Source organism: Lepidochelys kempii, chromosome 1, assembly GCF_965140285.1.
Source record: "Lepidochelys kempii isolate rLepKem1 chromosome 1, rLepKem1.hap1, whole genome shotgun sequence".
NCBI lineage: Eukaryota > Metazoa > Chordata > Testudines > Cheloniidae > Lepidochelys > Lepidochelys kempii.
The window spans coordinates 308,613,211-308,636,971 of record NC_136380.1 but is presented as its reverse complement, the minus strand read 5'-3'; the positions used below and the strand labels follow the sequence as shown (position 1 = coordinate 308,636,971).

The following is a 23,761-nucleotide window of genomic DNA, read 5'->3' as shown; positions in this document are numbered from 1 at the left end:
ATTGGTTCCGCATTTAGCAGTATGCTAACAAAGCAAGCACACAGGTACCATGGTGATGGTAACAACATATAAAACCCAAATAGAATGCATAATTCTCTAGCTCTACTTTATGCACTAACCTCTCTCTGAATCCAGAGTCAAATCTAGGTTTCAGTCATGATATTCAAAGTCTTTCACAGGACTCACCCAAGCAACCTGACAGACTACTACTTCCTCTGTGATCATGATCTCCTAGGATATCTACACTATCAGAAACAGTGGATCTGTCACCCACCCAGTAGGGTTAAACTTGTGAACATGAGACAGTGCTCTGTTAGAAACTGGCCCAACATTGTGAAACTCACAAGAGATTCAAGTGACAACAAATCTTCATAATAACCTTCTTTGGCTTTCCCACATAAAAAGAAAAAAATAGTAGGGAAAAGAGAAAAACAGAAATTCATTTCAACTACCTTTGTAAGACACTGAAATAACATAGTGAGATGTGTGTGCTTGTGTTTATGTGTGTGTGAGTGAAGAGGGAGAGAGAAAACTCACACTGAAAATGAAACAACCACAGAGTGAACGTATAACAACAAACACATAGACCAAGACTTTCTGTGTATCCCAAATACAGCAAAGATCAGAAGAAGCAAAAAAAAAGAAAGATTTCCTCTTTGGTTAAATTTTTTAAAATTACTAAAAAAAAAATAGCAAGACTACATTTAATTCATAATTTAAGACATCCATATTTCAGTAGCTAGTACACTAAAATGATAATTGTTCACAAAAACACCTAGAACATATATGTTTGTTTTTCATATACTAGTAAAAAAAGAACTGACACCATAAAATACTAAACCTCACAAGTTTTTAGCTTTTCTGTCACATTTCAGTGCACTTAATATCCTTCTGTCATATTATTTATGACTTCACAAAGAAACCAGTTATTTCCTATTATCTCTTCAATAAATAAGTAAAGCAGTGTATGCTGTAGAGCTACAATTTGTTAATGAGATGGCCTATGAAATTGTCATGGTATCTAGTCTGAGAAGCTAGCACAGCATCTAACTATTAGAGCTTGCCTCAATCCTGAGGAGAAATTGCATTTTTTACACATTGATATGTTCCAATCCGATGGACATGACATACGTTTTGAAGTGGATTACATAAACCAGATAAAGCTTTCCTTGATGCACTTAATATTGATCAAAAGAAAGATTCTTAACTGTTTTTATTTTCTCTGATTAACATTTCTACCAATGCATCTCCAGCAGGTTGACTTCTTCTATGATGATAAGGAAGGCAGTTCAAAACTATTAGTTGTGGGTTTCATGTGGGAAATGTATCACCACAAATTCCCATGAGAATGATTTCTTTGAAAGCCGTGAATTAATGACATAAAGTATTAGTTTATATTGTAAAACATAACTGGAGGCCTGATCTAAATCCCATTGAAGTAAATGACAGGTTTCAGAGTAGCAGCCGTGTTAGTCTGTATTAGCAAAAAGAAAAGGAGTACTTGTGGCACCTTAGAAACTAACTAATTTATCTGAGCATAAGCTTTCGTGAGCTACAGCTCACTTCATCAGATACATTCAGTGGACAACTTTTCATCGATTCAAATGGACTTTGCATCAGACTCTAAATGCTGGTTAAAATAATTAACTTCTCCATCCTTTTTATATCTTTTTTATGCCATATCCATAAAAAAGTCACAATTAATTATCATGAAATTATTTGTAAAATTAGAAAGGGAGAAAAAATTACCAATACACGTTTCTCACTTGTAATAAACACTACTCCCCTGAAGTCTCTAGCAGCTTTTCCTCATAATATGTTGTCTTGTTCACCATATGATATCTTATCTTTAAGTTTTGTAGGTTCTCCCGATTAATTTTATTAAGTCTATGGGGCCCTTTGGAGTCTTCCTCCCCACCTCCCCCAGTACTATTTCACTTCTTAGTATATCAATTCACTTGTACTTCTGCATTGTTTAAGTGTAAGTGATAGGTTTTTTCACTCCTGTGTATGTTTTCCCTCTTACTATTCTTTTAGTAGGAAAAAAATATTCTTAAACTAGTAACAGCCGTGTTAGTCTGTATTCGCAAAAAGAAAAGGATGCATCAGATGCATCCGATGAAGTGAGCTGTAGCTCACGAAAGCTTATGCTCAAATAAATTGGTTAGTCTCTAAGGTGCCACAAGTACTCCTATTCTTACACTAACATCCCAACTTTTTTTTAGAGAAATCACTGCAGGGAGTGCCCTTCTGCTTAAAGGTGTGTATATAGATTATTGCAGACCTAATGCATAATGTGTTGTGAGTATCAGCCAGTACATGGATGACTACATTAAAGGTCTTAGGCAACCTCCTCAGCAGATGATATCTTCCTGAGTGAATAGGGCACAGCATTTGTCTTGTTGATCAGACATTATGGTTAGAAGAAATAATCTTATGCAAGACATTTTGGAATGGGAAATAAGGAACAGTTATGAAGAATTAAGCTGCATTACATTATTATGCAGACTGGACTCTGATCTTTAAACCTAAAAAATTGGATGAAATACAAGTAAATCTGTAGATTTGCAAATGTCCTGTGTTCATTTGAGGGTAAATCCCTAATACTTTCCTAGAATCTATGTGGGGGGGGGGGGGCGAAAGGGGGTGTGGGGGTGTGTTTTTCTTCGGCATGAAAGAAGGAAAGTAAGATGTATAGAATAACTCTTTCATGGAAGCTACAATATGGATTTTCTGTTGGCTGATTTCCCATCTGTGAAACCACTATTAAGAAAATAATCGCCACAAATAAAAAATTTCTAGTCAATGGAAAATGCTAGGATGAAGATGACCACAGGTGCTTTGTGTTGGTTTACAACACTCATTTAGGCATATATTATATGGTTAGTTTCTAATAATCAAGGCTTTTACTCTCACAAATCATAGATTCATATATATTTAGGTCAGAAGGGACCACTATGATCATCCAGTCTGACCTCCTACACAACCCAGGCCACTGAACTTCACCCTCACACCTATATCTGTGCTATTGAAGTCCTCAAACCGTAGTTTAAAGACTTCAAGGAGCAGAGAATCCTCCAGCAAGTGACCCGTGCCCCATGCTACAGAGGAAGGCGAAAAACCTCCAGGGCCTCTTCCAATCTGCCCTGGAGGAAAATTCCTTCCCGACCCCAAATATGGCGATCAGCTAAACCCTGAGCATATGAGCAAGATTCATCAGCCAGATACTACAGAAAATTCTTTCCTGGGTAACTCGGATCTCACCCCATCTAATAGCCCATCACAGGCCGTTGGGCCTATTTACCATGAATATTTAATTACCAAAACCATGTTACCCCATCATACCATCTCCTCCATAAACTTATCGAGTTTAATCTTAAAGCCAGATAGATCTTTTGCCCCCACTGCTTCCCTTGGAAGGCTATTCCAAAACTTCAATTGTTAATATGCAGAGAGCCTGCTTATTGATGTAATTTATTTGCATTTATAATGCTGCAACATTTCATGATTTGTAAATAAAAACTACAGCCTGTCAGCTCTTCTTCCATGATTTCCAGAGCACTGGAGATTTTTCATTCTCTCAGATCAAAAATTCTGTAGACATACCAATATATGAATTCGTCACAAAACAGTTTCTTAAAATAGTGGCCATTCTTAATGGGAGTAGGATACAAAAATAGGATCCTTTTCACAATCACAGTGATCTTAATCATAGAATCATAGCACTGGACGGGACCTCGAGAGGTCATCTAGTCCAGTCCCCTGCACTCATGGCAGAACTAAGTATTACCTAGACAAGTGTTTGTCTAACCTGATCTTAAAAATCTCCAATGATGGAGATTCCACAACCTCCCGAGGCAATTTATTTCAGTTTTTAACCACCCTGACAGTTACGAAGTTTTTCCTAATGTCCAACCTAAACCTCCCTTGCTGCAATTTAAGCCCATTGCTTCTTGCCCTATCCTCAGAGGTCAAAAAATTCCATTTTTTCTCCCTCATCCTTGCAACAACCTTTTACGTACTTGAAAACTGTTATCGTGTTCCCCCTCGGTCTTCTCTTTGCCAGACTAAAGAAACCCAAATTTTTTCAATCTTCCCTCATAGGTTATGTTTTCTAGACCTTTAATAATTTTTGTCACTCTTCTCTGGATTCTCTCCAATTTGTCTACATCCTTCCTGAAATGTGGCACCCAGAACGGGACACAATACTCCAGTTGAGACCTAATCAGCACTGAGTAGAGCGGAAGAATTACTTCTCATGTCTTGCTTACAACACACCTGCTAATACATCTCAGAATGATGTTAGCTTTTTTTGCAACAGCGTTACACTGTTGACTCATATTTAGCTTGTGGTCCACTATGACCTCCCAGATCCCTTTCCACAGTACTCCTTCCTAGGCAGTAATTTCCCATTTTGCAGAAAACAAAAAAAGCTTATCAGTTCATACAATTCTAAGTGCCTTTGATATGTACAGATCTTAGAACGCTATATTTTCTGCTCATCGATTACTTGATTGTCCCTGATGGTAAACCAAATGTTTGGTCCTATGTGTCTGTTTATATAACCTATAGGCCTGTCTACACATAAAAGTCTAGTATACCGGTATACTTAAAGTGGTACAACTCCTTTGCGTGGATACAGTTATATCAGTATAAAGATGCTTTACAGCTAATCCCATATGGGAAGGAAAATAAGATATACCAGTATAAGGCACCTTTATACTGATATAACTGCTTTCATACTAGGTATTGTACTGGTATAAATATTTTGGTTTAAAATAATCACACCCCAACAAGCACGGTCACGCCAGTAAAAAAAAGTGTGTATTGACCAGGCTTATAGCTGTGATGTTGTCTGACAGTATTATCATGTGATGTCCTTTCAAGGATCCCTGAAAGTTCAGGTAAGTTAACTAGACTGCTCTAAGCTTAGGAAAGAATTTATTTTTGATGTTTTTCTCTTACTCCACCCATCATTTTTGTGCAGTCATGAAGTTTGAGTGAGTTTCCCAACAGGTGTCCATTATTACCAATTTTTGACCCTGAAAAAGAGTCCCGTATATGACTAAATTACCTAAATTACCAGAAGAGAGACTGTGTTACTTGCTGGCCACAATGAACCACCTCCTCTTGGTAATTTGCAGAGACAGTCTGTTATATTATGAATTGGAACCATTTATCAATTTTTTCCACTGATGATAAACTCTGCTTCAGCAGAGAGAACAGAGCTCTGTTGGTTGCCTTCCATGGTAAATCTATGAATGATGATGTCACCTAAATTGACAAAGATCCATGTTACCAATAGAGATCTCAGCTGTGCTGCCACTACTTTGAAGAGTTTGGTTTAAAACTCTTGGGCTTCTGACAACCCAAATAGTCAATGCTGTTCAAGCCATCATCCTGGCAGCCATGTTCATATAGGGGCCTGATTCAAAGCCCAGTGGAGTCCAAGGAAAGACTCTGTCTGACTCCGAAGGGCTTTGGATCAGGGTTATAGGACTTGATTCCTCAAGTTGTTGAACTCTCCCAGCAGACACTGAATGCCTTCACCTCCCACTGAAAACCTAATCAGTTGTGCATGCTCAGAACCTCACAGGTTTTCTCAACACTTTGCAGACTAGGGCCCACAAGCATATGAGTATGGTCAGATAAATATTTGCAAAACTTATGCACTTTAAAGTTGTGATTAAAAGCCAGGTTTTTCACCAAGCTTTTCCTGATGCAGGTCTCAGATTTCTGAAAATCTAGCATCATTCTTAGTTCCTCTGATTCTTTGTTGCAATAGAAACCCTTTTCATTACACTTATCAGTTCTTCATGTGAACATTTTTGTTCACACGCTTACAAAACACTTTTGCTTTAGATAGTCTGTTTGTTTCCTCAATCTGAATTTAAGCCAAACCCCACTGGTGTCAGTGAGACTCTCTCTATTGACTAGAGCTAGGCAGGAAGTGGTTTTCCCATCCTGTGAGAACTGTCAACATTTCAAAATGTGTTCTTGTCCCAAACTGTAACAAAAGTCAAAATTTCAAAAAATTTCACAAACCAAACCCCCCCCCAAAAAAAAGTTTGAATTGGCTCAATTAAAATGTTCTGTTTTGATTTCAAACATTTTTATTTTCTTTTTATTACATTTTATTACTATAAATTCAATTTCTAAACGAAAAGTAATTTCAACCAGAAACAATGAACATTTTCATTTTGAAAATGTTGAAGTGGGACATTTTGACAATTTCAACTCTTTTTAAACTTTTCCAAATAAGAAATTCATTGAAACTGGCCCTTTCTCCCGAATGATTATGGTTTCAATGAACTGACATTTTCCAATAAAAAAACATTTTGTCTAAAAATTCCTGACCAGATCTACTATTAACTTGCATGTCAATGGACAGAGCTTTTGACAGTTTTTTATGAGAAATATCCATAAGTGATATCAAGAGTTGCTTGAACAAAATCCTAGCTGCTGAATTGAAAATGTAGTTCATAGGCTGGCAGGAAATCTAGAAAGCAGAACTTTTTTAAAACAAATTTAAAAGCTCTTGGTATTTTTTTATATTTTAGAGCTTTGATCAAATTATGTGTCATATATATAAAGGGAAGGGTAAACCCCTTTGAAATCTCTCCTTGCCAGGGGAAAACTCCTCTCACCTGTAAAGGGTTAAGAAGCTAAAGGTAACCTCGCTGGCACCTGACCAAAATGACCAATGAGGAGACAAGATACTTTCAAAAGCTGGGAGGAGGGAGAGAAACAAAGGGTCTGTGTCTGTCTGTATGCTGGGTCTTTGCCGGGGATAGACCAGGAATGGAGTCTTAGAACTTTTAGTAAGTAATCTAGCTAGGTATGTGTTAGATTATGATTTCTTTAAATGGCTGAGAAAAGAATTGTGCTGAATAGAATAACTATTTCTGTCTGGGTATCTTTTTTGTAACTTAAGGTTTTGCCTAGAGGGGTTCTCTATGTTTTTGAATCTAATTACCCTGTAAGATATCTACCATCCTGATTTTACAGGGGGGATTTCTTTATTTCTATTTACTTCTATTTTTTATTAAAAGTCTTCTTGTAAAAAACTGAATGCTTTTTCATTGTTCTCAGATCCAAGGGTTTGGGTCTGTGGTCACCTATGCAAATTGGTGAGGCTTTTTATCCAACATTTCCCAGGAAAGGGGGGGTGCAAGTGTTGGGAGGATTGTTCATTGTTCTTAAGATCCAAGGGTCTGGGTCTGTAGTCACCTAGGCAAATTGGTGAGGCTTTTTACCAAACCTTGTACAGGAAGTGGGGTGCAAGGTTTTGGGAAGTATTTTGGGGGGAAGGACGCGTCCAAACAGCTCTTCCCCAGTAACCAGTATTAGTTTGGTGGTGGTAGCGGCCAGTCCAAGGATAACGGGTGTAATATTTTGTACCTTGGGGAAGTTTTGACCTAAGCTGGTAAAGATAAGCTTAGGAGGTTTTTCATGCAGGTCCCCACATCTGTACCCTAGAGTTCAGAGTGGGGGAGGAACCTTGACATTATGTAAACAGAATTAGTAAATAAACTATCAGTTTTTAACACCATAGTAAACAAAATATGAGAAAAAAATGTATTTCTCTTCCACATCATATTATCAATCTGTCACTAGCAGGTTGCTTGCTTGTAAAACAAGCAGTTCAGATTTACAGCACTGTTTTTCTCTGTTTCTTTATTTCTAATGAAGTGGTTAGCTAAAATATTTTTTCTCTAGTGACACTACACAGTTCCACTTCCTCTCCCCCACTCCCACTTTGTTTCTGTAGATATCAGAAAAGTGCTAAAAAAAATCCCTCCAAATTCAGAAACAATCTGTCTGAACAATCCTTCTATTCCTGTAAAGATCTGTCAAGATTCAAGCACCTAAGAACTGAAAGAGAAGCAGCAGTAGTATGTGCTGATATCCCTACTATCTCTTTTGGTATAGGGTCAATGTTAATGCAGGTTCCCAGAACAGTAGAACCTCAGAGTTATGAACTCGAGAGTGGAGGTTGTTTGTAACTCTGAATTGTTCGTAACTCTGAACAAAATGCTGTGGTTGTTCTTTCAAAAGTTTACAACTGAACATTGATTTAATAAGATACTACTTAAAGATTGTGGGGTTGTATCTTCACAACCAAGGGGAAGGGCTATGGCACAGGGAGGGCAAAGGTCTTGTTTGGAAGCCTTCTTGTTGTGTCTGGACTTCAGTTTACCCTGGAAGTAGAGGACCTTTTCAATGTGGTCATTGAGCAGGAAACTACTTGTCAGACAGGAAACTAAGGTTGTGGATGCTTCTAATCACAAGGAGGTAATCCAGTTGCCTCCTCTCTCTTCATATAAACCAAAACTGGGGTATTGTACTCCAAAATTAGTGTAGGTAATGCTTTATTGATAGCACCGTATCCCTAGAGGTATGTTTCTTTTGAAATAAGCCAAAATCTTATTGGCCTTTTTGAGGCTTCTCCTAGCAACTCAAATCAAGGGCCTTTTCTGCCTTTACTGCATTTTCATGCGTCAGGTAATGAAAATCTAGTTCTTCTAACCACTAAGGCAATTTGTAAATATGTTTATTCTTAACTTTCTGTCTGAATATTGTTTGTATTTTTGTGAGGTCTTATGCCCAAAGGTAAAAAAGAACAATTCTACTGATTATAGGTTAACTAAATTCTCCACTGCAGTTGTTTTAACACACAAAAATTAACTTCGTTCATTACAATACATCTAATAAATATTATAACATGACTTGGTTGTTTTTATTATCTGAATTATTTAAACACCCCTAACTTGTCTATCTACCATCTGGTATATGTAGCTTCTGCTTACCTATTCCACTCTGTCCTTACTTCTTATTATCTTTGTCTCAACTGGATTTGATTTATTGATGTAAATGAGTAATCAATATAGTCAAACCCATTCCAAAAAGCTTATAAAATGAAAATCCCCTAAATCAATCCAGAATAATTCTCTGTGTAAATTAATAAGGAAGCTTCTCCTAAAAACACAGGGATTTCTTAACTTTACTGTACCTTCAATACAAAGAGACTCATTTTTAAACCTCTTATTTTTCATTCAACGAAAGATGAGACTTCATAAAACAAACTTTTGTTCACAGTTTGATCAGGGGAACACATCTTCAACCCCTCTGCCCACTGTGGGAAGCAGGAGAGCTTAGGAACCAGCATGTTGCCACTGTAATCCACCATGTAATCTATCCATCCACTTTATTCCTAAATAGCCCAGCACAGTGCAGTAGTTGTTGCCCACAACTGATAAGGAAGTTCAAGAAATTGTTAACCGGCTACAGGTGATATAGATGCAGGTTACAGAAATGGAAAGTAAAGTTTCAAACATGATAATATGTTTCCCTCTTTTAGGGAAAAAAAAGAGATTGATAAAAATAAAACTGAAAATAAATTAAGTGCCCTTTCTTGTATAGAAAATCCTTCTGGTTTGGCTTACTGGAGGAAGCTAACAATAGAGATTCAAAAGAAATTAGTAGGGGGTAAATTACTAGCTAATGTTACAGGCTGGCACAATTAGGATGGGTTGAGATTCATCCCCTCACAAAGAATTCCTGGAAGGCCATGGTCACAAATGATAACTTGAAAGAGTCTTCCACATGGATTAGCCCACAATATTTTCCAAAACTCAGAAGTAACAAAAAGTAACAACAATCATGTAAGTGCTTGTGCTGGACCTTTCATTAAAATTACTGTCTCTAAACCAAATTCTGATCTCACTGAAGTCAATCAGATCTTCAGGCTATGACAGTTTTCAAAACTGGATACTTGCATACGCTCCATTTTAAAATGTTGCAGTTAGTTACTGGAAAACATTTTAATTGGTTCAAGAATAACAAACAAGAATTTGTAAAACTTGAATAACAAAATTAATACTTACAATTATCTTCTTGCTAAATTATCAATTACAGAAAATTACTGCAAAAATTAAAAATCAAAGAGAAGATTTTGCCTTTAGAAAAATCTCTAAGTTATTTCCCCTCTTTTACTTGTTAAACTATCTACCTCCCTTTCCTAAAAAAATGAAATAAAAAATATCACACACATACACAATTTTCTGCTTTGCTAACGTCATAGGAACATAAGAAATGTTAATTTTCACAAATGCTGAGCACTTGTAAATCCCATTTATTTCTATACCAGCAGCTGGTGCTCTGAAAATCAGGTCATTTATTTAGGTTCTTAAGTATGGGTTTAGGTGCTTAACCTAAAGTAAGGGTATGATTTTTAAAAGCCTTTAGGCACCTAAAATGCAGCTAGCTGCTTAGGCACATAATTCCCTTTGATTTCAGTGGCAGTGAGGCACCTTTGAAAACCCCACTATGTGTCTCCCTGTGTCTTTAGGCACCTAAATATCTTTAAAATCTGGCTCACAGCACTCTGATCCTGCAATCTGATCCATGCAGGAGGATCCTTTTGCTCATAAGTTGTCTCATTGACTCCAGTGGGAGTCCAATCAGCTGTAAGGGACTACTCGCATGTATCACTTTGAAGGATCTGGGCCCAGATTTGGAAATGTGGGCATGACCATATATTACAAATTACATAAATATGAGATTATTCATAGTAATATTTTTACAGCATCTTCCATCTTCACAATGGCTTGGATCCTGCCCCTGTTGAAGCCAATGAAAAATCTCCCATTTACTTCAGTGGTGCAGGATCAGGCTCAAATTAAGAGCATGCATACAGAACCCTGGGAATGCTCACACCTCAGGGATGGAGGGTTGTAGCCAACCAGTGCACAGTATGCTACACAGCAATGTGAGAAAGGAAATATTGTTTTATCAAGGACCTCAGAGCAAACCACTGCACTGCTCTTATGAAAAGCGCCTCTGGATCTTTAATAGTCACATAGACAGAACTTGGCTTTTACGATCTCATACAGCCACAATAATATGTTATGATTATTTTATCAGCTTTTAGAAATAGGAAGTGTTAAAACTGCTGCTATTTGAGTATGGGTTTGTAGGGTGCAGATGAACTTTCAGATCTGGATATTTAGACCATTAAGGTATCGGTATCCCTTCCAGAGATCTGGGGATCTCTGCTACAAGCTGCTTCTTATCTCTTGAAATGCCATTGTGCTGGTGTGAAGAAACTAATGTATTTCCCTTTAGCAAGTCTGCAATTTGATGGTTCTGAGTTATCTCTGTCTCAAGACACTCTTTATTAGTTAGTATGTATTATTATTTATTAATTACTAGTTACTAATTATCAATTGTTATTATTAATTATGGTTATTACTATTTAAATTGAGCTAAAATCTTTCAGGGAATCTTCCAGAAGCCACATAATTTTATATGTGCTAATGTTTTGATTTTGACCCTATGTCAGTAAGTATATACGTGAAGACTTGTGTCCAGCAATCTCTCTTATGCTTCTCACATCTGTTGCACTTCAGTTGTTCTACTTAAAAGGCAGAATATGTTTGTCACCTTAACTGACCCTTATTTAAGCCAGTTTGGGAAAAAATAATATAACTTCTCATTGCACTGTGGTAAAAATGCTCCTTTTTTTGTCAAAATGCTCCTTTTTTTAGATCTATTCATTTAATACCAAACAAGGTGATTATAGAAATATTATTTGGAGTATGAGAGATTCTCATTCATATATTGCAGCCAGAAACGATGTTAGTTAAGCCATGTACTGCAGATCCACTGATAGAATTTGACCAGTAATTGCAATACAGGTGACAGTCCAAGCATGGTAATTATTATTGTTTCAGAGAAATGTAACCGAACATAGAGCTATCATTCTAATGCACAGTCTAGGCATTTAAAAATATTTTCTCCACTTCATAAGAAGTGAAGGAAAACTGTTTTATAGATTATGTCTTAAATAAAAATCAGTGTTCTCATTCACCGCCTGATGAATGATAGGTACAGAAATATATAGGACCTTTTCTAGCACTGTGTCAACTTTGCTGTCAGATAACTGATGAAACTTGAATCTGCACCTGAATCTAAATTATGTCTTTGGGTTTGTATTTTATATGTCTTCTTTTAAACAAAGAGTCAGTTTATGACTTATAGAATCCAATTCTCCTCTCATTTTTTTTGGGGTAAACGAGAAGTAACGGGATTATATGGGATAAAATTTCAATAAAATGAGAAACAGGCCCATAGATTTTTATTATTTCAAATGTTTATTATGGAAAATAAATAAAGTAAATTGAGGGTCTTTTCTTGTGTTTATGAAATGTTTTCTATAACAACAAGATTTCAGATGGATTTTGAGCTCTTTTACCAGTTTCTGTATTCAGTACTACAATTTTGTTTCCCAGACAGCTTCATATGTAGCACCGCTATCTCTACTACTGTATTTATAGATACTATAAAAATATTTACAATGAAAATGCTGGGAAAAAAACCCTATAAACATGTCTTGTTGGGCAGGGGTACAGAAGTTCACAATGGTTTGAGTTAACTCTTGTGTCACCAGGCAATTTGAAATGCCTGGATTTTTATCACTTCAGTCAAACCATTCATATAGTTCATATTCGCATTACTAGCTGAGGCCCGTTCATATGATGGGCTATAATCAATAAATCAGATGTCAGTGGTGATCATTCTTCATGTCAATTTATACACTTACAGGGTACTACTGGCATATATTTTGTTATTGCCACCTCCTCAGCACCAACCCAAGTGTTGTTATTCTTGACTCACAGTAACTACAAGAAAACCAAATTCCATCTGTTTCCACCAAAAGAAGTAAATAAATGAGATTCTCAACAGAAAACTCATCTTCCCACCACATCCATGCTTGTATCTGTGGTAAAGAAATTCATGCTCCAGGGAAACTGCATGAAGTAAACAATGTTCCTTCCCTTTAAGAAATCTGCATGATCTTTTAGTCATGCAAGTTGACCTATCTGAAGAGAACTAAAGCAGATATAATGACTTCTGTTTCCTAACAAGGCATCCAATAGCACAATGCAATTTTAAGCATCTTTTTATTAGCAAATAAACAAAAATTGTTTTCATTGCCACCAAACTGACCCTTATTTTCAAATACTTCATATTTTCTCTGGAGCCCATTTTGAATATCAAGTAACATACTTTGAAGGTGGTTATATTACACTTTGCAAATACATTAGATGTTTTGATCTATTTTTTTCACAATGGGATCTGAATAGCTAGAATACATAAAATGGGAAGGACAGAGTCTAGCACCATCACAAGATTGTACACAAAAATAGAAAAATTCAATTTGAAACAGACTTGAAAAAATATCAAGCATACAAATACTAAAAGAAACAACTAGTTAAGTAAAAATACAGAAATAAGGATCCAATTCTGCAAATCTTTTCTCACATGAATAGCCCTCACTCCCATGAGTAGTCCCATAGGCTTTAATGAAACTACTCATGATGTAGGGGTTTGCAGGATTGTGCTCTCATTTTGTATTTTTACTTAACTATTGGTTCTTTATTTTTGATATTTGGGTATTTCTGAGCAGACAAAGATCAGAGACACAGGAGACATTGACTGCTTGGAGGTCACAGAAAGAACACAGGATAGTGTGTAGATCAGGTATGAATTGTGCATTGCTGAAGGAGATTATGTGATGATTGTAAAGAGGCAATTCATCAAGAAAAGGTCAGAGAGTGAACCATTATGGGTAAAGATTAGGTCAGGAGAATGACAATGGTGATGAATGGAGGATTTGATCCAGTTCTGGCAGCTGAATGAGGAAGCTAGGGAGAGGACACAAATGAAAGCAAAAGTCAGAGGGGTCTTTCATGTGGAAGTTAAATTTGCCCAGGCTGTGGATAAGGGAGCGGGAATAGAGGAACACAGAAAGCCCATAGTGAAAATCAGAGCTTGGAGGACTATAGAGAACAGCGTTGTGAGGAGAAAAGAACTAAAGGAAGCATACTTCAAGGACCTGAAAGGAATGGGAGGTAAATGATGAAGGTAGGGGATGGAAGTAGCAGGTGTAGAATAGCATTAGACCCATCATCCTATTCCCTGATCTGTTATTTGTAGCTTTCTCATGTTACATCATCATGTCATCTAGTAGACTGTAAACTCTTCAGGGCAGGGAATCTTTTGTAAGATGCTTAGCACATGAATAAATTAATAATAATAATTAATGGAACTGTTTGTTACTTTCTTTTGTACATCTAGTTTACATTATGAAAGCAAAAAATCAATTTCCTCATTTTTAAATAGCCCTCCACAAAGTCTATAATTCACCTATTGATGTGCTATATGATCTGACAAAACTATATAATGTCATGCCCATAAATATGAAGGTACTATTTCATATGCCTGTGTCATTGTTTTTGAACCAGTCACAAAAGATCAATACATTCTTTATTTAAAGCACAATATATAACAGCATATATACATTTGTACAAATACTGCTGTATGATCTACAAACATACACTCCCACTCCACTAAAACTTGGCCCAAGCTTCTCCAGCTCATTTGTTGGCTATAGCAGCGCCAGGAAGAAAACCAGTAAATTAGGGGATTACAGCAGAAAGTGGCAGAATTCAGTCATTGTAGTTGTGCGTGTCTGATAAGCACCTGTGTAAATCTGTCAGCCTCAGTTTCAATAGACCTCAGTTCTTGCTCTGACTCCATTCCTACCCTACAGCTGCTTGTCCTTTGTGCCTCATTTGTGCTGCTGGCCCCAAGCTTCTCTGGTCCTTATTGCCAGCTTGAACCCTCCTCCCCACATCTCTACAACCTCCTTCTGCTTTTCCCTGTGCTTGTTACTCACCTCTGTCTCACTTGTAACCTTTTTCTATAATTAAAACTGATGCAGATGAAACAAGCAAACCCATAACAGAAGGGGGGGGCGGCAAATTGTGAGAACGGCCAAGGACTTTCATGGTTTATAGAGCCAAAGTAGTAGTATCGTGAAAAATCACTAAAATATTGACTTGAAACTTTAATGCACATTTCTCAGCTTGTTTGTGAGCACGTGTTCTACTCCTAGAACTACATTTGTCCTTTCATTTTTTATTTTATTTTTGGTATAACTACACCTCACGTACAACCCTTTCCACTGTGATATCTGGAGTTGAGGAGAGTTAATAGTTGTGATGTACTTGGAGTACAAGTCTGTACGTGTAGCAATAGTTGAAGTCACTGGCATTCTACAGAGAAAAATGTAATCTGTGTTTTTAAAAGATGGTTTACTTGCTTACCACTTATGCAGAACTGAGAAATATGGCTGTGCTTCCAAGATAACTACCCAAATTGCTAAGGTTGACACTCAATACCGTAGCTATCTCACAAATTGTAAGGACAATATCCAGTCTTCAAAACTCAAATAAAGTTAGTCTATTATTTAGCATTAGCTTTCCTACAATTTTATAACATTTCAGATAACTTGTTGGGCCAGTGATCCTCTAAAATATAAGCAAGTTCAGCTAGTTTTGTTCCTAGGTGAAGAACTTGGTTCATGTAAGACCAGTTTCTGCAGTCCTTATTCAAACAAAACTTCAAATTTAAATTAATGGGAGTGTAGCCCAAGTAAGGGTGGCAGGGTCTAATCCCTAATCCAAGTTACTAGAAAAAATAACAATAAACTTTCACTGATCTTTACTCTTTTTCCCTTGTAACTTTCCTCTCTTTTCCTGCACTTACTCTATCAAACTGAGAAGAGTTCTGAGCCTTTTATGCTTCTCAAGTTATACATCACTATTTAACATTTAATCACAATCTTTACGTGGCTAACAAGATATTATTAAAAGGACAACATTATTCAGTTAACATGCTGCTTAAAACTTCTCCAGAATTATGTGTTATCGTAAATGTTAATGGCCAAATTCAGGATGACTGTGCAGCTATCCCCCAAATGGCATGTAAGGGCTAGATTCACAAAGGAACATAGGTGTAGGGATGTTGAATATCACCATGCCTAACCTTTATCACTGGAATTTGCAAAGTCTGAATTCAGCACCTTGACTCCCTATACAATGAATGAGGAGAGACAGGTACCTCAGAGTGGGATTCACACAAGCCATTAGGCTAGGTGGCTCCTACCTAAACTAACCAGCAGGAGGTGCTGAGAAGTGCATGCTAAACCCTACCCCTCTCTCAGAGATAGGCATCTAAGTCCAGCCTGAAGGGAGGCACCTCCCTCTGCTTGGGATTCTCAGCTGCCAACCCTCTCTTGGAATTAGGTACCTATACCATTTTTGCAAGAAACTGGCATGTGGAGGGTGGGGAAAGAGGGAAGGAAATAAATAATGAAAGAGTCATTAGGCCAAAGAGAGCCTGAGCCCCACGGGCCAGAGTCAGCTGATATGGGCCAGCTGTAGATGTCTAATTTCACTGTAGAAAGACCCTGAGAGACCCCACATCAGATTATCCCATAGTCCACTGGCTAGGGCACTCATCTGAGCGGTAGCAGATCCCTGTTCAAATCTCTTTGCCCCATCAGGTGGAGGGGAGACTTAAACCACAGGTCTCCCAGGTGAGTCCCTACCACTGGGCTAAAAGTTATGAGAGAGGTGGTCCTCCTCCTTCTCCTTTTTACCCCCACAACCAACCCCGCCTTTTGTGTAAACTTGCCTACTTGGGACTGATCTAGTAGGTGAGTCCTGAGCATGATTGCCAGATTGGGTCCCACAAGCAAGTTAGACAGAGGAATGCTTAACTTCCCCCTCATTGTACATTGTGCTGGGGCTTGGACATGGAGACACCGTGTATGTCACTGCAGTTTGTATGCTCAGAGGCAGAAATATAGGTGCCTAAGGAACTTAGGCACTGAGAGAGTTTAGGTGCTATGGGATTCAGCAGTGGCTGACTGGGGGTTATGTAAATCCCCGTGGGACTGATTCTGGGATTTAGGTGCCTAAAGTGAATCTAGCCCCTATATGTACATGTATTTGGAACATGTATTTTGTCCAGCAGTGGTCCTATGCAGCTTCTGCATGGCAGTAGCACAAATAGAATGCACAGATCTTGTTGCTGGGTCATAGAGATTACACATGAGAATTATTCCTCCTAATTTTTAGGCCCCTTACCAGAATGCCTCTTTACAAATTCTGTCACAGAACACCTATTAAGTGGCCTCTTGAAACCAATGGGAGTTAAGTACCTAAATCCTTTTGAAAAATCCTACTGTGTTTCTACCTGCATCCTCAAGCACCTAAATCCCTGTAAAAATCTAGCCTAAGTGAATTAGGACCCTAAATCCAATTTTTTTGAAAATTGAATTTTTGAAAATTTTTGAAAATTGAATCCAAAGTCTCACTAGTTTCCAATGACATTTGGATTCCTAAATCACTTAGGTGCTTTGATAACATTACCCAGTCTAAAATACTTTTATAATCTAGAATCATGACATAATACACTTCTTATTTATTTTTTCCTACCAGTGCCAAACAGGCTCCTATATCAGAAACATAGACAATTACAAGGTGGACATAAACTGTTAACAACAATGTACTGTTCAGTACCTTGGACAAGTACTACCAACCAATACTGACTACCTTAATTATCGAAGAGATATCAGTTATTATAAGCAAATACAGATCAGCTCCTACATTTGTTATTTCATCTCCAGTGGTAAATGTTCTCAGTGATGTTAATTGATCATGACTGATTTTGCTGAAATTATCGACAGGTTAGATAATAATTAATAATGTAACAGTATTAAAAAACTATAGTAATAAGAGCATTTTACCTAATATAACAACAAATCCTTAATTTGTTACCAATGACAGCTTGTAACACATTTCTGGCATTATACACCGATACCAGAAGACACATGAAATATTTCCAGTGTTTATCTTCATTTGTTATATTGTACTAAAGATAAAAGCTCTGTACAAAAACTGATGGAAGAATACAGCCCTTTTATCTTTAAAGTTTTTTACATGATTTTCAAATCTAGATTATGATAATAGGTAATAAATAAACTAATTCATTATACAGGTTTACTTTCATTTTGGTAAAGTAAAAAAAAGAGGCATGTTCCATAAACCCAGACAATTTAAATAAGATGTGATGAAAGGTTTGATTAATGAAAGGATGGTCTTAGTGACAGAGAAAAGTTTTGTCTCTTAATACGCCCAGTCATAAAAGAACTAGAAATTTACAATGAATAAACTCCTATTCAGATTCAATATAATAGCTATTACAACATGCTATATATCACAGAAGTAAGACTAGAATGACAAATTGCCTCCTCAAATTAACCAACCTTTCTAAATCTGTTAGCATCACAGAGAAATACATTTCCATGACCTTATCTATAGAATAAACAGCTACAATGATATAAATATCATTTTTAAACAATGAAGTCTCCTAACTAACCACCAAAACTCATTGGATCTTAAATGTCAACTGTGATATATTTTAATTCCAAATTATTGGGAAGTTTAATTTATAACTAGAACAACTTTTAACATATATACTGGAATTAAATTAGTCACATGTTAGTCATACTTTCTCAGTCAGCTTCACAGGCACTTTCATAAGTGTATGTAGGTTGACACATGTCATTCACTTTTGGCCAATTCCTAGTCCCACTGAAGTCAAAGGGAATTTTGCCAGTGATTTAATGGGATCAAGGTTTGGCCTTTGTGAAGTTTAAAGCTTTACTTATGCTTTTGTGAATTCGACTGACTTTATAGTATCCAAGTCTGTTTCTATATATCACTTTGGTTCAAACAAAATGGCAGAGCTACACTGTTTTCTATATGGTAAGATTATCTTGGCGCTTTTGTTAATTGCCACTACATTAGCAAATATTGTAAAGGATCTTTCTAGGACTTATATCACATCATTAAAGACCCACTGACACCTCCTGGAGACTACAAAAAATACTCTAACTGTCCCATCTGCAAAAGCAAAGAGTAAAGAAACTACATATAATTTTGATTCTGTAATAAATTATTTACGTTTATCCTCTGGCAACACTTTTACACCTACCTATTCACATGGGTTTAAAATAGAATGTATAAAGCACCCACTTGTGTCTATAAAGTTTTTGTAACAAATACTGGTACTCCCACTTTTTCTAATGAAGTTTTTAAAATCAAACTTGCTCTTTTGTGACAGTAAAGTTGTTAAAATGTTGGCCATTGCCAAAGCAAATCTGCACTTACCCCAGCGTTGTCATAGTGACGATGGTGTACCAGAAGGCCGCAGGGATACTGGTGAACTTGCTGGACGATGAACCTTTCTCTGCATAGAACATGACCGTGGCAAAGATGATGATAGCCATGGTCAGTGAGAAGAGGAGAAAGCCCAACTCCGAGGCACAGCTTTTTAGCGTGTAACCCAGGATGCGCAGCCCCTGTGAGTGGCGGGAAAACTTAAAGATCCGGAAGACACGGAAGACACGCAGTGTCACAAAGGCCCCACTGACATCCTCGTTATCTGTCATCACCAGACCAATGTAATAGGGCATGATGGCCACTACATCAATAACACTCATGACACTGCGCACAAACTTGTAGCGGTTGGGGGCTGCCACCAGACGCAGCAGATACTCAACAGTGAAGATCATGACACAGGCAGTATCCAGGCAGAAGAAAGCCACAGCATAGCGCTCCCCACAGGGCAGCTCCTTGATGCGACCAGGGTTTACCCCACAGGGCACTGTCTCCACCACATTGGCAATGACAGAGATAGCAATGAAGAAACCAGTGACATAGTAGAAGACCAGGGCCAGTGTACTTGTGTGTGGATTTTCGAAGGCCCGCCACATTCTCTCCCGAGTTGTCATGGAAGGCAGGGAACTCTCAGCCGCATGATCCTGATCTGCATCATCCTGCAGGCGCTCAGCATTCTCACGTCGGCGATCCTTGTACTCCTCATAGCAGCAGTCACCTATGATCTCAGGGATGATGCCAAAGAAGGCCAGCTCCTCGTCGTATGCTGATATACATTCTTGGCGGGGGTAGTGCAGCTTCCCTGTACGATAGAAGTTGAGAATGTGACGGAAGATGTCAGGATCCCGGTCAAAAAAGTACTGCTGTGTCTCTGCATGGTAGAAGAAGTCCCGCTCCGAGCTGCCCAGTAGTGTATCAGGGTAGCGCTCCAGGGTGTCCTGCCATGTCTGGAACTGGGTACCACTCACGTTCAACACAATCAGAGAGTCCTGGCTTCGCTTTCTCTCCTGCCGGGGAGCAGCTGGCATGGGATTCGTGGCCACTGGCATCCATCCTATGGCTGCCGCCCGCGCAAATGGCAACCAAGCTGCTACTCCTGCTGCCATGGTCCAACCTGCTAGTGCAGCTGCTGCTGAGGGATCACTTCAGAGCCAATCTAGGCTTGGCCACTAAAATATAAATTTTTAAAAAATGAATAAATAAAAATGCTCACACAATATCAAAGTACTGAACATTACTATTCATTTATTCATTAGTATTAGTATTTATTTAAAGACTTGTCTTGTCTCCTCCCTTTTCCCTCCCAGTGGCTTAAGATAATAAATCAGAGTATTGGGAAATTCATCATGCACTGGTGTCCAAAAAAACCTCACCCTCCCTACCAGCTGGTTCCTGTGAAGAAAGGTCCGTCTGTTGCATACAGACACAGCCTGCGAAGGATGTGCACCCAGCAGCCAGCTAGGGCCAGCCACCCGGAGCTAGGGGAAGATCTTTCTGCCCTAGCGATGTGCGCCCACCCCGACTCTCCGCCCACCTGTTCCTGCCGGAGGAGCCAGGCAGCTGCCGCTGGCGGCGGAATGGGCGCAGGAGGGAGGCGCTGGCAGCCGCGAAACAGTTCCCAGCCGGGGGCTACCGCAGAATTTCTCCCCAGCCCCTCCCGCTCTGCACAACGCTAAGTGGCCCGGCTGGAAGGGGAGTGGGCAGGCGAAGGCGGCCGCCCCTTCCCTATTCAGAGCCCCAGCGCGACGTCGGGACTGATCCCCCCCCGCCCGGTTGCTCCTGGGATTTCGGCCCTGGGAGAAGGGGCAGGGGGAGCCCGCGGCCGGGGGAGGAGCTCAAGGCGACAGCCTTAAACTTCACGGCAAGTTTTCTTCCAGGAAAACACGCTGGAGCAGAGAATGACGCGCGGGGGAACCCCCGACGGAGGGGGCGGCTGCCTGCTGGCGAGGGGGAAATCGGGACTGGGGTGATGGGGCGGGGTCCAGAGCCGGGAGGAGAGAAGCGCAGAGCCCGGGGAGAGCCAGGGGGCGGGGGGGGTCAGAAGGGCCCCGGCTCAGGGGACTAGCCAGTGGGGCGCTTAAGCATCCAGGCGAAGGAGCGGTTGGGGGGAGGAGCCTGCCGGTTTATGGGGGGGCTGGGGCGGGAGAAGAGAAGTTTGGGGAAAGCCGGGGAGGGGGGTGGGGCTGGGGTCGGGGAGGGAGAGACGTGTGGATGCGTTACAGTGACTGTGGAGCTTGGAGGGGAGACACGGGTTTTGGAGTCTGGAGTGAAGCGCGGGTTGGGTGGGAATAGAGGTTTAGGGGGTCTCCGTAGTGCAGGGGGGTCAGCGAGGGGCGGGGGTAAGAGGCGCCCATGCTGAGGCTAGGGAGGCAGGGGGATTGGGGGGCTCCATAGTGCAGGGAGGGGGCCATGCTGAGGCAGGGTAACCGGGGGGTTGCACAGTGCACGGAGGGCGGGGCATGCTGAGGCTAGGGAGGCAGGGGGCTTAGGGGGTCTCCATAGTGCAGGGAGGGGGCCATGCTGAGGCAGGGGAATTAGGCGGTCTCCCTCCTGCACGGAGGGGGGGCATGCTGAGGCTAGGGAGGCAGGGGATTAGGGGGGCTCCATAGTGCAGGGAGGGGGCCATGCTGAGGCAGGGTAACTGGGGATCTGCACAGTGCACGGAGGGGGGCATGCTGCGGCTAGGGAGGCAGGGTGACTGGGGGTCTCCATAGTGCACGGAGGGGGGGCATGCTGAGGCTAGGGAGGCAGGGGATTAGGGGGGCTCCATGGTACAGGGGGGGCATGCTGAGGTTAGGGAGGCAGGGGATTGGGGGGGGCATAGTGCAGAGAGGGGGCCATGCTGAGGCAGGGTAACTGGGGGTCTGCACAGTGCACGGAGGGGGGAGCATGCTGAGGCTAGGGAGGCAGGGTGACTGGGGGTCTCCATAGTGCACGAAGGGGGGCATCCTGAGGCTAGGGAGGCAGGGGATTAGGGGGGCTCCATAGTGCAGGGAGGGGGCCATGCTGAGGCAGGGTAACTGGGGGTCTGCACAGTGCACGGAGGGGGGCATGCTGAGGCTAGGGAGGCAGGGGGATGAGGGGGTCTCCATAGTGCAAGAGGAGGGGGCCAGGGAAGGGATCAGTGAGCCTCGTGTGCGATTAGGGGGAAGGGGGCTCGCGGTACGGACGGTGTCGGGGAGAGGTTTGGAGCGGGACCCGAGGCTGAGGGAGCCTCCCTGGTTCCCCTGGCCGGGTGCAGTTTGCTGGCTAGAGGCAGGGACCCCCCCAGCCCCAGGCTCGGCTCGCCCTCCCCCGGCCCGGGCGCAGCCCGCGGTACGTACCTGGCAAAGTCTGGCCAGAGCGCTCACTTGCATAGAGACTTTTTTTTCATCCGCGGGGCCCTGTCGGGAAAGGCGGAGAGACGGGAGCCACTGGGAAAGCCAGCCCCGAGCCCAGGGGCCAGAGCTACCGGGGCTTCCCCCGCCGCCGCCAAGCACCACCAGCAACAAGTTCCAGGGAGGGGGGGAGGAAGCAGCGTAATCGCGCCTGGCAAGTTAATGGAGCGCGTCTTTCCCGAGGAGCGGGGCTTGCGGCGGGGTGGCCCCTGTCAGGAGGGAGTCGCGCCGCTGCCCATGCCGCCGGGCGGCTGAGGGGCTGCAGATGGCCGCGGACTGGGTGGGGAGGAGGCACTCGTGAGGCAGAGGGCACAGCAGGGCTTCTCTCTCCTGCCCCTCCAGTGGGTGGGCCATGCCTCGCAAAGCTGGGAGAGGAGCGGCTGCGGCGGCGGCTGCAGGTTGTTATTTTCCAGGCGGCTGCTTCTCCTTTCCGCTCCTGCAAATGCCACCGAAGGAAGCAGCCAGGAGAGGTGGCGTGAAGGAGGAGGACATCGATCCGAGAGAGGAACAAAGAGAATTACAAATCGTTACACGCCGGGTTGCGGTGCAGGCGAGAACATGGGGTGGGGGGGGGGGTGTGTGTGGCTCGTGTCCGTGCGGCTCAGTCCACCCCCTCATTGGCTGCGTAATTAGTTGACTGCTGCCTGGGGCGGAGGTCAAGCTCTGGATACGATTTAGAAGAGGCAATTAGGGTGATCTCTTTGAACTGCCAGTTCCTTGCAACAAAGGGGAGAAATTAGTTGCTTAAGGAAAAAAAAATCAAATTACAGACTGGAAGTGAAGTGTTGCGAGACTTTTTAATAGCAGCTTCATTCCTCTTTGTAGTTCCCATCGCATCCCTTATCCAAATTGCTTTTCTAGCTTTCAAGAAAGGCGATCGGTGGGACGGGTGCTGTGAGCATTTTCATCCTTCTGTCCTTTCTGTTCCCTTTTAAGACAATCCACCCTTTCCTCATCACTAGGTGGCGTGTGGATGACGAGAAGTTAATTCCTCACCTTTCCTAAAGCGGCCCTGCTGCAGGGACTGAGGGAGAGAAGCAATCTGCACCCCACTAATCCTTCTTATTAGAAGATCTAGTTACAACCAAAATTACCAATGGGGAAAGGAATTGTCCAGTGATTATAAAAATCCATCGGGTTTTTATTTTGTAATATCTACAGTAATTTTTAAGGGTGTGGCTTTTTTAAAAATAGAGATTGTAAATTTAAGAAAATTGTGCATCTTTCAGTAAAAAGTACAGAGGTTAGTGATATGATTTCCTAATTTTGAAATGCTATTTACTAGTA

General features: G+C 41.0%; 1 protein-coding gene across 3 annotated transcripts in view; it reads right to left on the bottom strand.

Annotated features, from left to right (window-relative positions):
- The window catches only part of KCND2 (potassium voltage-gated channel subfamily D member 2), a 433,131-nt gene extending 409,719 nt beyond the window's left edge, over positions 1-23,412 (bottom strand). Inside the window, exons 1-2 of one of the 3 annotated variants that reach the window (XM_073328186.2) lie at positions 22,421-23,412; positions 19,089-20,266 (exon numbers count right to left, since the gene is read on the bottom strand). In XM_073328186.2, coding sequence (XP_073184287.1) covers positions 19,089-20,203 — 1,115 coding nt within the window. In that variant the 5' untranslated portion in view covers positions 20,204-20,266; positions 22,421-23,412. Of the gene's footprint in view, positions 1-19,088; positions 20,267-20,479; positions 20,546-22,420 lie in introns of those variants that run through there. The other 2 variants (XM_073328184.2, XM_073328185.2) reach the window with 2 other exon arrangements.
- Positions 23,413-23,761: the final 349 nt, after the last annotated feature.